The sequence below is a fragment of the Equus asinus genome, chromosome 14 (genome assembly GCF_041296235.1).
Source record: "Equus asinus isolate D_3611 breed Donkey chromosome 14, EquAss-T2T_v2, whole genome shotgun sequence".
Classification (NCBI taxonomy): Eukaryota; Metazoa; Chordata; class Mammalia; order Perissodactyla; family Equidae; genus Equus; species Equus asinus.
Window position 1 is genome coordinate 1,182,376 of NC_091803.1, and position 14,845 is coordinate 1,197,220.

Genomic DNA, 14,845 nt, shown 5'->3' on the forward strand with positions numbered 1-14,845 from the left:
CAGAGTGGGCCTGCAGGTCCCGGGTGTGACTTTGGACCAGTCACCTCTCCAGCTTCATCCTCCTTCTGCTGCAGGAGGCGGCTGCTCCCATGCCGAGTGATGGGCCCTGAACTGAGGTCAGGGCATCTTCCCCCCATTCTGGGCTCACCTTCGCAGGTCCTGTTTCCTCAGGGCAACTGTCAGCTGGGACTTTGGGTGGACACTGTTCCCCAGGCCCTGGGCGCTGAGGCTGTGGGTTAATGCCATTTATCACCATTTTATGTTGTTGGCTGTGCTATGGAAGAGAAATCGGTCTCTTTACCCATTTCTTGGTCCAAAATGGGAAATCCTGGGGCCGGCCCCGTGGCCGAGTGGTTAAGTTCGTGTGCTCCGCTTTGGCAGCCCAGGGTTTTGCTGGTTCGGATCCTGAGCATGAACATGGCCCCGCTCATTAGTCCACGTTGAGGCGGTGTCCCACATGCCACAACTAGAAGGACCCACAACTAAAATATACAACTATGTACTTGGGGGATTTGGGGACAAAAAAACAGCAGAAAAAAAAAAAGAAGATTGGCAACAGTTGTTAGCTCAGGTGCCAAACTTTTGAAAAAAAAAAAAAAAAAGGGAAATCCAAAGACAGATGGGGGTGTCTGTCGTGGGTGGACGTCAAGTGCCTTTTCCTCCTGTGTGAGCCTGCCTGCCCTGTAGACAGGGTGGTGTGTCCTGGACGTGTGCAGCCAGGTGGTCTCCTCTTGTGATGAAACCACACCACCCTGCAACTTGGATGCAACAGCCGGAGCACCGTCTCCAGAAAGCAAGCCCCAAGCCCCACTCCTTCCTCCGGGCCCGCTCCTCCCGCAAAGACCCTTCCCCGGGAAGCCCTCCTCAATGTGGGCTTCGTCTGCGACTACCGCTGGGGACGGTGGGGTCGCCCGAGGGCTCCGGTGAGGCTGAGGGGATGCCCGAGGGCCCGCCGGGGGATATGGGGTGCAGACAAGAGCCGGCCCGCCCCAAGCCCCGAGAGGGAAATGGGGTAGGAGGGGGGCCTCCGGCTCGGTACGATGAACGGGGACGACTGCCTCCACGTGCGCGCCGGGACTGCCACCAGGCGGGGCGCGCAACACCTGTGAGCACAGGTGCAGCCCGCCAGCTCTACCCAGGTGGGCGCGGGAGGCGCGGACGAGGGCCGGCTCCGTGCGCCTGCGCCAGAGGGGCGGGGCCCTAGGGGGCGGGGCCTCTGGCGTGGGCGGGGCCCCGCGTGGGCGGGGCCTCAGGTGGGCGGGGCGGCGGCGCGCGGTGGGTGGGGCGGCGTGACGCGCGCCGACGCCGATCCCGGAAGCGGTGTCAGATGCTGGGAGCCGGCGGGCGGGCGGGCAGGCTGGCGGCGGGCGGTGGGGGGACTTGTTGTTCTTCGCGAAGTCGGAGCCCGAGCGCGCGGCGGAGGCGGCGGCCCGGGGGGAGCGCGGGAGGGAGCGCGAGGAGAGCGCGTGCCCGCGAGGAGCCGCCGCGCGCCCGCGCCCCCGTGCGACGCCAGGTGAGGAGCGAGCGGGCGGGGTGGGGCCGGGGGCGCTGGGCCCGCCCGCCGCTGAGTCACGGCCCCGCGGACCCGCGCGGAGTGGGGCTGGACCGGGATCCCGCGCGCCGGCCCGCACACCTGCCGTCAGGTGTCCGCCCCGGGCGGCCGCGGGCTGGGGGGGGTCTGGTCCCGCCCTTGGGCAGATCGCCTTCCCCTGGGGCCGGGGAGAGCCCCCCCGATCCCAGATCCCCGATCCCTGCCTCTCCCGGGGCCCCAGCTCGGAGGCGGTGGGCGCCCCAGCACAGGGCGGGCGGGGAGCCCGGCACCCCCCCACCCCACCTTGCTCTGCCTTTCCCCCCCACCCGGGGATCCGCTTGAGGCGGGAAGGCGGGGGCGAAAATAAACGCCACGTGCCGGGGAGCGCGGGCAGCGCGTGGTCTCGCTGGGCAGACCCGGCCTCGGTCACCTGGGCGCTTCCGCCGGCCCGGCGTGCTGTCCTGCCCGGCCCTGCGGCCACTTCCCACTCGTGTTCGCGGCGGGGGCCACGCCTCTCTGGGGTGGGGAGGGGAAGGACCCTGCAGGGGACTTCGCGGCCCGAGGTCACGTTCTGAGCAGCTGACCTGCCAGCCGTTTCCCGGAGAGAGCCCTGCTCTGGAGGCGTGGGGTGGGGAGGGGGACAGGGCGAACGTGTCGCTTCCCCCGTGGCCCGCGGTCTCATTTTCCACATCTGCGAACGGGGGGGTCTCCGTGTCTTCTAACTCTAAATGCGGCTTTTTTTCTGTGATTTTGCTGACTTCGGGAAACAGATAATGTCTCTGCCTCTTCCACGCGCCTTCCCCGGGACCTCGGAGGGGACGCGGGTATTTGGCTGGGTGCCTAGGTCTGCCCCAGGAAAGGCAGACCGCCTTGCCATCTGTCTGTCGTGGTAGTTTGTGGGGTCTTCTGGGCAACGCAGAACACATGCTGGAGGGGCCCGTGTTCGGGCTTGCTGGAAGTTCCCTGCTCTGTCTTGTGTTAATGATTACGTTCCTTTGACCTTTCACACAGCTGTTGTAGCTGAGGCAGAAATGGGATGTCCCACCTAACAGTTCATTCAGCAGTTGACCAACCCTCAGCCACCTCCTCTTGCCGGGTGCCTGGCCTCGGGAACCCGACACAGAATCACTGGGCTCCCACGAGTGTGGCTTGGGTGCCCACCCGCTCTCCCCTGACCCGTTTACTGGCGTTGGTGAGGTTTGCTGTCACGGCGATCACGGAGCAGGTATCTTGAGAAAGTGCAGCTGTGTGTCCTGTGTGCCAGCTCTGGGGCCTGGGCTCTGAGCCTGGTGTCTTTGGTGGGGGAATGGCGCTGTTTAAAAAAAATGTTAGTCTAAGCAGGTGGGAGAGGTCTGGGAAGTTGCAGGTGGGCTGTGCAGGTGGGTGGGGCACACCTGCAACCTGTTGCATTGTGGGTAGCTGACAGGCTTCCTGAGCATGGCCCTTCCTCGGTGGTGACCCAGTAGGAATGTCCGAGTTTGAGCTCGGGAGAGGGCGTCTGCTTTCATAACTTACAACTAGACCTCTCTTTATTCCAAAATAAAATGTTTATTAACTCAAAAACACAAAGCGAGGCTTCTCCCCGGAGCGCATTTCCTTTTGTGCTTGAAGGTCGCTGGACTTTAAGGGCCCGGGTCCAAGTTCAGCGTCGCTTACTTTCAAGGTGGTTGCTAAAAATGGGAGTTGAGTCGAGGCTACTGGGGGAGTCACTCTTCCTGAGTGCGGGGCTTGCTGTGTTCCAGCCCTTTCTCCAGCGCCCAGGCTGCCACTGCGTGAGGTCGGGTTCCGGTCTGTTCTTTGTCCGCCGTGCACGCTTTCACTCTGCGGAGTTTGTTTACAGTCACAGGCGACCTAGAAGAAGTCCTGCCTGGGTCTAAAGGTTTCTGGTGTGGACTTTCTGGATTCAGGGTCCAGTCCACACGGGAAATGGGCTGGGAGCGTCCACTGTGAAGCTGCTCCCCCTGAGCAGTAAACAGTGACTCACCCTCCCTCCCCCCCAACCCCCCCACGTTCTCTGCAATGGGAGATGCATCGCTCCGCTATTTACTTTTGCTTTTTATAAGTCACGGGCTCGTCGTGTTTCCTCTTTCTTACAGTTTCAGGAAACTGAAAGTGTCACCTTAAAGTCATAGGGTTTCAGAGCAGGTAGAAGTGAACCTAGGTTGGCACACAGTCCACACACACACACACCCCCGCCCCCATCTTAGATGAGGAAACCAAGTCCCGAGGGTTCTCGCTGGCCTGCGGTGGCAGAGCCCGGGTCCAGGGTCCAGTGGGGCACCCTGCCTGATGTCTGGGGGTCCTGGGCAAGGGGTGGCACAGAGGTGTGGGGTAGAAGGTGTCCCCTAGGCTCCCTCCCTTCAGTGCAGTGCTGACACACCTGTTTGTGCGGCCCCTGTCACCTGCCAGGAGTTGGGGGAGCGGGTGTAGGTCAGAGTGCCCCCTGCTCTCTGCCCAGTGAGGGAGGCAGGGCTCCAACAGAAAGACCAGGACCCGGTCTTGGGTGCAGTCCTTGGTGCTCAGGAGAGGGCGCCCACCCATTACAAGGAGGGCAGGAACGGGGCTTTCTGGTGAAGCGAGGGCTGGAGAGGGGAGGGCAGGGGTGACGGGAGAAGGGTGCGAAGCCAGTGCAGATTGCGAGGGGGGGGGGGTGCTGTCAGAAGCCAGAGGTGGAGGCCTGGAATGGCGACAGGTGGCCAAGGGAATGGGGAGCTTGGGAGGGACTCTGAGCCAGTGGGTCCCTCCACCTGCCTGGGGGGCTGCATTTGAGGGACTGAGGCAGGAGTCCTGATGAGAAGCGGGGGGCCAGAGCATCTGCAGGAAGACTCGGTTGAGGCCAGCAGGCTGGGGTCAGCGAGCGGCCGTGGAGGGAGAGGTGAGGCCTGGGGGGCGATGTCTGCGTGAATGCCATGGTGGGTCGTCTGAGCTGGAGACACGGGAGGGCAGCTGCAGGAGACGCGTGTGTCTCGGGCCTGTCGGGTTTTCCAGGGAGCATCCTGGCTACACGTGGAGGTTGAGGCTGACTGGAGCCCTGGGCAGCATGAGATGGCTGGGGAGAGAACAGAACTCTGAAGGGGAGCCTGGAGGCGGAGGGACCACCCGGAGGGGTGCAAGGGGAGCAGGGACTGGCCTGAAGCTGGGGCTGTAGGAGCGAAGGGCCAGTGGGAGCGAGGGGCCAGCAGGAGCCAGGGGCCAGCGCACGGTGGGGGGTGTGGCATTCAGCCTGCTGTCAGCCCGGCAGCCGCCTGAGTCACCTCCGGATGGAGCCAGGATGACACAGCTTCCTCGAACCGCAAACACAAGGTGACCAGACGTCCCCCAAGCCGGGCAGACAGTCTTGTCTTGCCGGAGGGCAGCCAGCCAGGGCCAGCCTGCAGGCTGGGTGTGGGCCGGGCTGGTGGGGTGCACAGCGAGGTGCTGCGGGACACCCCCCCACGTTGAGGGGAGCTGGGGTGTGACATCAGCGGAACCCTGTGTCCGGAGGCAGGCAGGGTGGTCTGGAGGTGGTCCCAAGCCCTCCTGGTCCTGGGGCCTGTGTTCAGCCGGCAAGGCAACAGGTCACTGTGGACGAGTCAGGGTTTGCTTGTTTGTCAGGAGCCCGCTGTGTGGGTCAGCCCCGCCGTGCAGCCAGCCGGAGGGGCGCTCAGCTTTGGTCACCTGTGAGAGGCCCGCAGCCCTGCAGAGCAGAGGCGGCCACATCTGGGTGGCTTCTGGCTTCAGGGTTTGCACCTGTCAGGTGAAGCGGTTGCTGCTCTGCGGCCTGGAGTGGGAACCTGCTCCTCCAAGACGGAACCCCTTAGCTCCCCTCCTCCCTCTTCCCCACCCTGACAGCCTTGGGGACCTGGGAGGATGGCAGTGGGAGGGGTACCCCACGCCTAGCAGTTGCTGGGAGGCTCCGGAGCGGCCCCCTCCGCTCTCTGCCCGCTGGAACAGGTGCCAGAGGTTCAGCTTCCTGCCCGCATGCAGCTCACAGGCCAGATGAGTGGGTGGGCCAGTCGTTAAGTCAGCATTGGAGCCCTTTGAAACTCAAAACCTTTTCTCCTACGTGATCGCAACCTAGGAGATTATCCTTGGGTGGGGCCCTGGCTCCCATCAGCTGCCTGGCATTATTGGTGGAGAAACCCCCAACCCGGGCCCAGCCCAGAGAGGGCCAGAGTGTGCTGGGGACGGCCAGGGCTGTGAGTTTCCCACACGAGCTAGGGCCAAGAAGTAGGAGTTTGCTGGGAGTTGGAAAGTAAAAAGGGACCTGAAGGCACCCGAGATCCTGGCCTCGGGCGCACCTGCTTCTGGAAGGCAGTGGTGGGCGGTGGAACCTGGGCCACCTGCCCTGCCCTCCCGGAGCGCAGGGCCGTGGTGCCCAGCTCCCCTGGGCAGAGTCGTCCTGCCCTGTTCTTTACGGGCCGGAAGGGGCGGGGCGCCCCGGGCTCCCTAATTTATTCCAAACTGTGCGGTCACTGGAGCTGACTCCATCTGAGCTGCTCGGGTGTTTCCTCTGCTTTTAAAGGAAATTATCCTTCCTTGTTCACCTTGTTTAGATGTACGTCAGAATGAAGTTTCTGGCTTTGGGTTGAAAACCATCCTCTTCAGTTAGAAAAATAGTCGCCCGAAAGGTGTTCCACGTTCTAAGTGCTGACTGCGCCCGCTCCTGACCAGCGGCCCCCTCTGGGCTGAAGGGGACGCGCGTGGTCACTCCCACTTGGATGGGCAAGTGGGTGCACGCAGCGGACGTGCAGACACACCGTTCCAGACGCAGCCTGGCACGGGCCACTGAGCTGCTCGGGTGACTGGAGTGGCATCAGAAAGCCCCTGGGAGCGCGGGCTCTCTGCACACGGCATCGCTAAGACTTGTCGGTCCGTGGACGTGGGACAGCCCAGCTGGAGCATCCTCGTGGGCAGCTGTTGGAGAGGCGTTTTTGGCGCTGACGGTTGCTGATGCGGTAATGTGGTGTTAGACCCTTGACAGGAGGGGAGGCCGGCTTCTGGGGTGCACGCCTGGCCCCACCGCGCCAGGCTGCAGTGTTTAACCCCGGCTGGGTTCCGGCCGGCTCAGAAGACAGTTCTTCCTGTGTGTGCTCTGGTGCCCGTGGAGGTTGCCTGAGGTTCCGTGGCTTACAAATATCCATTTTAGGACAGTTGTTTTAAAATCACTTGTTTCACTGACTCTTTTTCACTCATCCGAAACTCTCCTCTGAACCTCGCTCCTCTGAACCAAAAGCAGGTTGTCCTTTTTCTAATGTTTGGAGTGTCTTTAGGTCGATAGTGCATGTGTTTTGTGTATTTTGGGTAGAGGTAAGGGGCAGTGCAGTTCTTCTCTGTGTACTGCGTTCCCAAGAGAAGGGCTCTCTGCCCCTGGACCTGGAGCCTGTGGCTGTGCGATGAGGCTCTCGCGGGGCAGGCCGCTGGGGCGCAGACGGGGCGGGCGGGCAGCGCGTCTCTCCAGCAGTTGGTGAAAACTTCCCAGGAAAGCGGGTCCCTGAAGGGGCCGAGGCAGTGGGGGTCCTGCTTATGAGCACAGAGCTGTGCAATGGTGTCCTGCCTGGGGTTTCCCAGCCTCCCCCCGTCTCTGGTTCCTCAGGGGGCTCTGGTACAGACCCTGAAGTCTGGGGGTTGAGAATGGAGCCCCCAGCCAGGGTCTCTCTCCTAGCGTCACCCATTGGACCCAGCCGAGAACCTTTGGGAGCTGGACAAGACCCTGGGGCCCCATTTCTGATCCCCTCATTTTTAAGGAGAGGAGATTAAGACCCACAGAGAGAAGAGGGTTTACTGAATTACTCCCCAACTTTGTCTCGAGACCAGGGCAGCCATCACCTCGGCACGTTCGCTCCTCTAGTCCTCGTGTCACTCTCTTTGGAGAGAAGGTCTGAGAACTAGGGACAGTTCCCTGAGGTCGGACCCCACCATGGTGCCCTCTCTTAGAGAGAGGCGTCCTCCTCGCTCAGACCCCAGGGGGGACCCCAGGGCTGCTCTCCCGTCTCTGCTGAGGCTCCTTGCCCATGGTGGTGGGCCCCCATTAGTCCAGGGGCGCAGGCGAGATGGGCTCAGAGCCCATGAACACGGGGCTATGCCCGGGCGACCTTCACCTTGCGGATGTGGGCGATAGACCCTTATGTGCAGGGGAGGAGGCCAAGCTCGCCGAGCGCTGCGGCCCAGGCCTGTGCGCGTCCTGGTCACCTAGGTGTCCCGCCACGTGATTCCTGGTGGTCAGGTCCCCGGGGGGCATCCCTGCCCTGAACACGGCCCATGACCTGGCTGAGCTGGCATGTCACCATCCCCGGGGGGGGGGGGCACAGAACGCCTGTGGGGTGTGGTGGGGGGTCTGAGCAGGCCCCTCCTTGGCTGGGGCCTTTCTTTTCCCATCGGGTCTTGGCAGGGTGGGAGGGGCCTCGGGGCTGTGGGAATGTGAGCTCCTAGCTCTGTAAACAGCTGGTGACTCACCACACAGCTATGCCCTGGCGGCTCCGGGCCCTTGTGTGCTGACGTGCTTGGGAGTGTGAGCTGGAACGGTCCCCGCCGGCCGCCCGCCCGCCATGGAGAAGTTTCTCAGGCTCTCCCAGCCGCCGGGCTCCCGCCGGCCTCCTGGAGACTCCTCCAGCCTGGCTTTGACCCCCGCACCTGCAGGGAGGGGCGGGCCTGTGGGGTGCTCGTTGGTGCCCCCCAGATGCCAGGGCATCAAGCCACTGTCAGGAAGCGGCTCTTAGCTCCCTGCTAGGGTTGCCTCAGCCTGCTGTGTGTCTGGCTCGGGCACCCATGTGAAACCTTGCGAGGGGTGCCGAGGAGTGCGGGCCCCCGGAGGCCATACCCGGCTCAGCCCCGCTGCCATTCTGCTCTCCACCTCCATCATTAGTACCTGGGAGAGCAGCCACGATGCAAGGGGCAGTCGGCGTCTGCAGGCCTGGGTGCCGGCCCCTCTGTCGTGTTGGCAGCCTCTGGGGTGAGGGGTGGGCGGGCCCTTGGCGGCAGGGCCAATGGGTGGAGGCCCAGGCCACGCTGCAGTGAGGGTCCCAGGACTGCGGGCGCTGTGGAGCCCATCCCCCTGAGTCTAGCTCCCCCCAGATGGAGGCTTTGATGCGGCTCCGTCTCTGGGGCCCCATTTCCCCTCCTTGGGCGCGTTTCTCTGACGGTCTCTCTGCTCAGTTCACCTCACGTGGCGTTTGGAACCTGGGGAGCGGACCCTGATCCCGTAAGCTGGCATCAGTGTGCCAGGTGCCTGTTCCCCTCCTGCCCCCCTGGCTGCCAGGGCACCAAGGGTTTGTTTACTGTCCCGCAACCTGCCGTGTCTGCACCGCCAGCCCGAAGCCATTGTTGCTGTGGGCTTCTCTGTTTCCATGGCGACCATCAGGGGTTGGCTACTTCCCAAGGTCACCATGGCAACTATCAGAGGGGAATCATGCTTGGGATGCTTTGGCTGGCTTTTTCATGAATGATTAGAATGTGTGACACAATGCAGACGCGAAAATGAGAAGGGCGGGCGTGGGGGGGCTGGCGGGCGGCGGGGACGACTCCCGCCAGACAGTCCATGAGCGCGCGAGGTGGTGGCTCCCACCTCCCGGGTCCGGGCTGGCTGGCGTGGGGAGCCTCTGGCCACCGTCTGGGCCTCAGGTCATGGCTGTGGGGCAGTCTAGGTGGCGGCGGTGATGTCACAGCTGCAGTGCCCTTCACGGAGGTGGGTCTGCCGGGAGGGCGGGGCCGGGCTGGGGCCGACACAGGGCTCCACCCGTCCCTCGTTGGGGTGAGCTCTGCAAGGGCAGGGGCTCCCCGAAGGGGCCCTTCTTCTCGGGGAGCCAGGCTGGGTCGGGGGTGACAGGCTTTTGGCGGGGCAGGGTGCTGCCCCTGGCCGGCGCACTGCTCAAGTGCTGGGCACGGCTGTTCTCGGGAGGGGGCCTGGCCGCTGCGTGCCTCGGCCCTTCACTGTGGCCTCCTGTGCCCCGCAGGTGCGAACGTCGGAGCTCAGAGGGGGAGTCAGAACAGGAAGCAACAGCTGCTCACACCTGGCCTCACCCCAAGGCGCTGGTGCTCACAGCACAGGCCCGGCGGGCAGCGCGGGACGGCCGTGTGGCTACCGGGCACTGGGACAAGGTGGGTCTGGGCGGCTCCCTGGGCTGATGCTGGAGTGGGGGGCGTGGCCGAGCAGAGGCTCAGGCCCGGCCAGGGTGCCCCCCTGGGGAGCTCTCAGGCCAGGTTGGGCTCCTCCTTGCTTTTGTGGGGCTGACTGGATGGCACAGTGCGAGGAGCCGAGCCTCCTCGGAGCGTCTCTGCAGTGGGACATCCCTGCTTCAGGTCACTTGTCACGGCAGCGCAGCCAGGACCTAACCACGTGCGTTTCTGTTCTGTGATCCTGCAGTGATTTCCCGCAGTTCTGTCCGGGTGCCTGTCCCAGGTTATGACGACTAACCCCAAACCGAACAAGGCGTTAAAGGTAAGGGGCCACCCTGTCTCCACCGCACAGCCCCCTGTCCCAGGACTGCCTGGACCGTGAGGGAGGAAGGCCTGTCACCTGGAAGAGGGCGGGAGGAGGTGTCCCCGAGAGATGTCGACAGAATCGAGGGTTGCAGCCTTCGGAGACGCAGGCTTACGTCCAAGGACATAACTCCTGGGTGGAGGGGGCGGGAGGGATGGTGCCTCCTGGCCAGGATGTGCTCATCGCCCCGGCACCCGGGCGTGGGCAGTGCGGCCTCTGGTCCCGCCAGACAGGGCACGTGTGAACGGTGCTGCTCCAGCTCCCCGGGCCTGGCTCCAGCTGCCCACCTCCTGGGGCTCTCAGCTTTGGAGGCCAGCGTGTGCCCTTGGGCCGGCCGTCTCCTGGCTCGGGAGCAGAGCTGGGTCCCACTGGAGCGGGGACTCTCGGTATTTGTGGGCTGTGCCTCTCCAAGCCCCTCCTGAGGCCATGCAGGTGGATGTGGCCGTGTCCCGCCAGGCCCTGGCTGGGCCCTCCCAGGTCCGAGGGTGTGGAACTGTAGGCTGCCTCGCCTTCCCCTCGCTCCCCTGCCCGTGTCAGTCCTGCACCAGGCGCTGGAGACCCACAGAGGGCAGCACGCGTGCAGGCTGCGGCCTCGCAGAGTTTGGGTGGCAGACAGTAACCGGGTAATGGCAGGTGGGGCCAACGGCCCCCATCAGGGACCGTCCTGCCGTACATCCTGTGCACAATGTTGAGTGACCCCACAGTGACCGTCCCCTTTCCCTGATGGAGTAAAGGCCAGCCTGCGATGCAGGGGGGCCCTGCCAATAGCCAGGCTCGTCCACGGCAACGTTCCAAGTGGTCCTCTGGGGTCCCTGCAGCGAGGCCTCCCTGCTGCCCCCCTCGCGCCCCTGCGCCCCGGTCCTGACCCCGTGCTGTGGCCCCGCAGGTCAAGAAGGAGGCGGGCGAGAACGCCCCAGTGCTCAGCGACGATGAGCTGGTGTCCATGTCGGTGCGGGAGCTGAACCAGCACCTGCGGGGCCTCACCAAGGAGGAGGTGGTCCGCCTGAAGCAGCGCCGGCGCACGCTCAAGAACCGCGGCTACGCCGCCAGCTGCCGCATCAAGCGGGTGACGCAGAAGGAGGAGCTGGAGCGGCAGCGCGTGGAGCTGCAGCAGGAGGTGGAGAAGCTGGCGCGTGAGAACAGCAGCATGAAGCTGGAGCTGGACGCCCTGCGCTCCAAGTACGAGGCCCTGCAGACCTTCGCCCGCACCGTGGCGCGCGGGCCCATCACGCCCACCAAGGTGGCCACCACCAGCGTCATCACCATCGTCAAGTCCGCTGAGATCTCCAGCTCCGTGCCCTTCTCGGCCGCCTCCTAGTGCCGGCCCCGGTTGGGCGAGGGGGCCGGCGGTGGGGCCAGAGGGGCTGTCCCTCGTGCTTGTTGGAGGGTCCCATGGGGAGCAGACCCCTGAAACCCCGAGTCCAAGCACAGGCTCCCGTGGGCTCCTGGCGGGGCGAGGTCACAGGGGCCTGATGAAGAGTTAGGGGCCTGTGAGCCCGTGTGCCGCACGCCTGCCCACACGCACATGCACACACGCACCTCGCCTTCCTCTGGGCCCTGCCAGCTCTCTGCGGACTGTCTCTCTTCCGGAGCCTGTGTCCTGTGCTGGGGGAGTTGGGATGTCTGCAGGGAGGGCCCTCAGCAGGTCCCTGGCCCTGTGGCCTGGGTGGCAAGGGCTCTGTCTTCCACCCCTCCCACCAGCAGCCTGTCAACACACGTCAGCGTGCCTGTCCCCCTGCCACCTCAGCAGAGCACCTGCAGCACCAGGGGCCTGGGAGGAGTGGCTGGTTGCAAGTGGTCCTGGGGGGGCCTGTGGGTGCAGGTGCATGAGTGTTGTGAGTTTTCTCTCTGTGTCGGGGTGGCCGGAAGGAGGTCCCTATTGAGGAGCAGTGGCAGCCTGGCCTGGGGACCCAGCCCCCACTGCGGCCGCCTCGCAGAGCCCGGGAAGGTGGTGCCCAGCATGGGAAGGGGGCGATGGGCCTTGGGGGCTGGGAGGTGGGTGGGGAGCAGGTTCTGTGCGGAACGGCAGGCTGTCAGCGAGGCCTCCGGAGCGGCCATGGAGCTGGGGGGCGCCCAGCTGCCTGTGGCTCCCACTGCTGGAGGAGGTGAGAGAGCAGGGGGCTGGGTGGGATCAGAAAATGAGGCGGGCTTGAATGGGGCAGAGGAGGTGATGGTGGGCGAGGTGGCAGGCTCTGGGCCAGGAAGTCCACACGGACCAGACGGGCCTCCCGGAAGCACCTGGATGGTGTGTCAGCACAGAGGAGATGAGGGGACTCTGCGAGCCTGGTGCTGAGTTCCCTGGAACCTTCACCGGCCCTTTCTGGGGCAGGTGACCTTTGCTGGGGCGTCCCTTCCTTGAGAGCCACCGCGGGGGCTCCCTGTGTGGGCCGGGCATGGACGGCCACTTCTACCCCTCCTGGGAGGATGCTGGGGCCACGGCCCTGGGTCTGAGTGAGCTGCTGAGCCCCATCGCTGGCCGGAAGCCGCTGGGCTCCAGCTCCCGGTTTCTTCTTGTGCCCTGCCACCCAGGGAGACCCCAGCAAGCAGGTGTCAGCTGTACCAGGGTTGGGGGAGGACTGACAGCCCCAAGGGCTGCGTCCAGCTTCTGTGTCTGCTGGCAGGAGCAGACAGAAGGCATCTGGGCCTCTCCAGCAGCATTGCCACATGGCCTTGTCCCTGTCCTGGGAGAAGGCGGAGGGTCTGGGGTGCTGGATCCTTACACAGCCCGGTGTGTAACAGAAAGGCCCGGTGTGTAAGCAAAAGCTGTTGATCGCATAGCCATGGTAGGTAATCCACATTGGATGTCAATAAGGACCATGGGGAAATATTTAAAAAAGAGAGAAAAGTATATATATATATATAAAATTATATACACATTTTATCGTACAGACCTTTCGTAACTCTTTTCCTGTTGGGTACTGTCAGCCTCTTAGAGCAGAGCAGCCGTCGAGGGCAGGGCAGTGGGAACCTGTCGCCACCCCGCCTGGCTCCTCAGGCACCAGCTCGCAGCCCGAGGTGGAAGGCCCGGTCGCCTCCCGCTGCCCTTGGTCTCCCCTCCTGCCCATCTGACTTGAGTCCCGCAGATGGCCTGGGCACCTGGGCGCACCCCCCGCCCACCCTGGCCGGCTGTCCTGCCCAGTGGCCGCCCTGGGTTCACAGAGCGCCCCGTCTCGTGGGGTGCAGGTGGGCGAGTGCTGGCTGGGGCCTCCACGCTCTGGGAGGAGCTGTCCCCGCGGCTGCCCATCGCCCTCCCGGGATCAGGGGCCAGGGAAGGAAGACTGGCTCGCTCCCTCCTGCTTTTCTTTTTGGATCATTGAGATGTCATTGTCACAATTTTAATATATGGGTTTTTTATTTAAGACAAAAGGCAGGGACGTCTTTGTGGCGTGGGTTTGTCCTCCTGTGCTTCTGACTCACGAGTCCCTGACACCCGCAGGGCCTGGCCCCCCGGGGGACGGGGCCTCCCCTTCGTAAGCTCGGCACCCACCGGTTTTCCCCGCCTCTGCCTGCCCAGCAGTTTCATTTCAATATTTATTTTTGTGCTGCTTTTATCATGATATAAATTATTGAGAAGAGACCTTATGTCGTGGCCCACACCTGCCCTGTCCCCTCACGGCCACCACCTAATTTATTGCTGTACATCTCTGCTGTGACGCTTTTGTACCTTTGCAATAAAGACTTTTTCTGGTTTCAGGTCTGTCTCACTGTGTAGTGGGGGCTTTGGGCCAAGACCCCCAGTCCAGGGCCCATCCTGTCCGCTTGGTGTCCTGGGCCGCTGGAGGCCCCCACATCCTCCCCAATCACCATAGGCCTCTCTGAGCGCAGGTTGGCTTCCCAGGCTTTAAGGTCCTGTCAGGACAACTCCGGGGTGGCTGTCGGGTCACTTTCTGGACAGTGGGCGGAGTTCCCGGAATCCTGTCTGTCCTGACTAGGACCCCCAGTCCGTGGCCACAGCCACTCCTTTCCCGCTGGGAACAGCCCCTCCCTTGGGCAATGTGCCCCGGTCACCAGGCAGGCCCCTCACCTGGGTTTGCTGGGCTGGGGCCTGGAGATGAGCTTGCGGGACGCTGAGAGAGAGACGGTCTGCCTGGGGCAGGGGGCAGAGCACCCTGGACGGTGGCCTAGGGTCAGCACACTCCCCCGAAAAGCCAGAGCCAATGGCGGGTCCTGTCCCCTCGGGATGCTGACCCCTCCTTGCCGGGCCTTCCGTGGTGGGCAGCCCCGGCCTACCGTCCCTGCGAGGGCAGGGGGTCAGCACTTGGCCTCGGCCTCGGACGGAAGGCCAAGCTCCCAGGGAGATCTCAGGGCTTCTGAAAGCTGCCGGCCTCCTGCTCCTCCTGTGCCCGAGCTGGCCAGGACCGCGTCGTGTCATCACCAAGGGGATGTGCATCGGTGCCCTAGCTTCTGAGTGTCCTGGGCCAGTTCCCGGCCCCCTCCAAACCTCACGCCCCGCTTCTGTGAAGTCAGGGTGGGGATGAAAGTGCTCAGCACAGTGGGGTTCCTAGCCCCGAGCTTGTCAATGGCAACCATAGATGTTTTCCCCCAGCCAACCCTGGGAGCACCCCCAGCCCCCGCCCACTCCTCCTAGGGGAGCCCCAGGCGGCAGCGCCGTGACCAGAGCTGGCAGCAAGCCTGTGGGTGTGAGGCGGGGAGGCGCAGACCCCGGCCAGCGCTGGGCTCTAGGGAAGTTGCTGAAGGGCACCCTGCCCCCCAGGCTGCCCAGCTGCTCTCTGGCTGCTGCCCTCTGGTGTGGATCACCGGGGCCGTTTCACAGATGAGAACCCCAGGGCCATGTTGGAGAACCCGGCCGGAGCACTGGGACCTGCCTGCCTTGGCCATTCCTGGCCACACACAGC

General features: G+C 64.1%; 1 protein-coding gene across 3 annotated transcripts; it reads left to right on the plus strand.

Moving 5' to 3' along the window:
- Nucleotides 1-1,354: 1,354 nt before the first annotated feature.
- On the plus strand, nt 1,355-13,682 carry MAFK (MAF bZIP transcription factor K). 3 transcript variants are annotated; one of them, XM_044746879.2, is made up of 4 exons: nt 1,355-1,513; nt 9,463-9,607; nt 9,873-9,947; nt 10,876-13,682. In XM_044746879.2, the coding sequence occupies exons 3-4, from the start codon at nt 9,912-9,914 to the stop codon at nt 11,305-11,307; spliced, it is 468 nt and encodes a 155-aa protein (XP_044602814.1). In that variant the 5' UTR covers nt 1,355-1,513; nt 9,463-9,607; nt 9,873-9,911; the 3' UTR covers nt 11,308-13,682. The 3 variants fall into 3 exon arrangements, with proteins under 3 accessions (XP_044602814.1, XP_014702144.1, XP_014702145.1); XM_014846658.3 differs by lacking the exon at nt 1,355-1,513 and adding an exon at nt 5,967-6,468; XM_014846659.3 differs by lacking the exon at nt 1,355-1,513 and adding an exon at nt 9,013-9,194.
- The last annotated feature ends 1,163 nt before the right edge of the window (nt 13,683-14,845 follow it).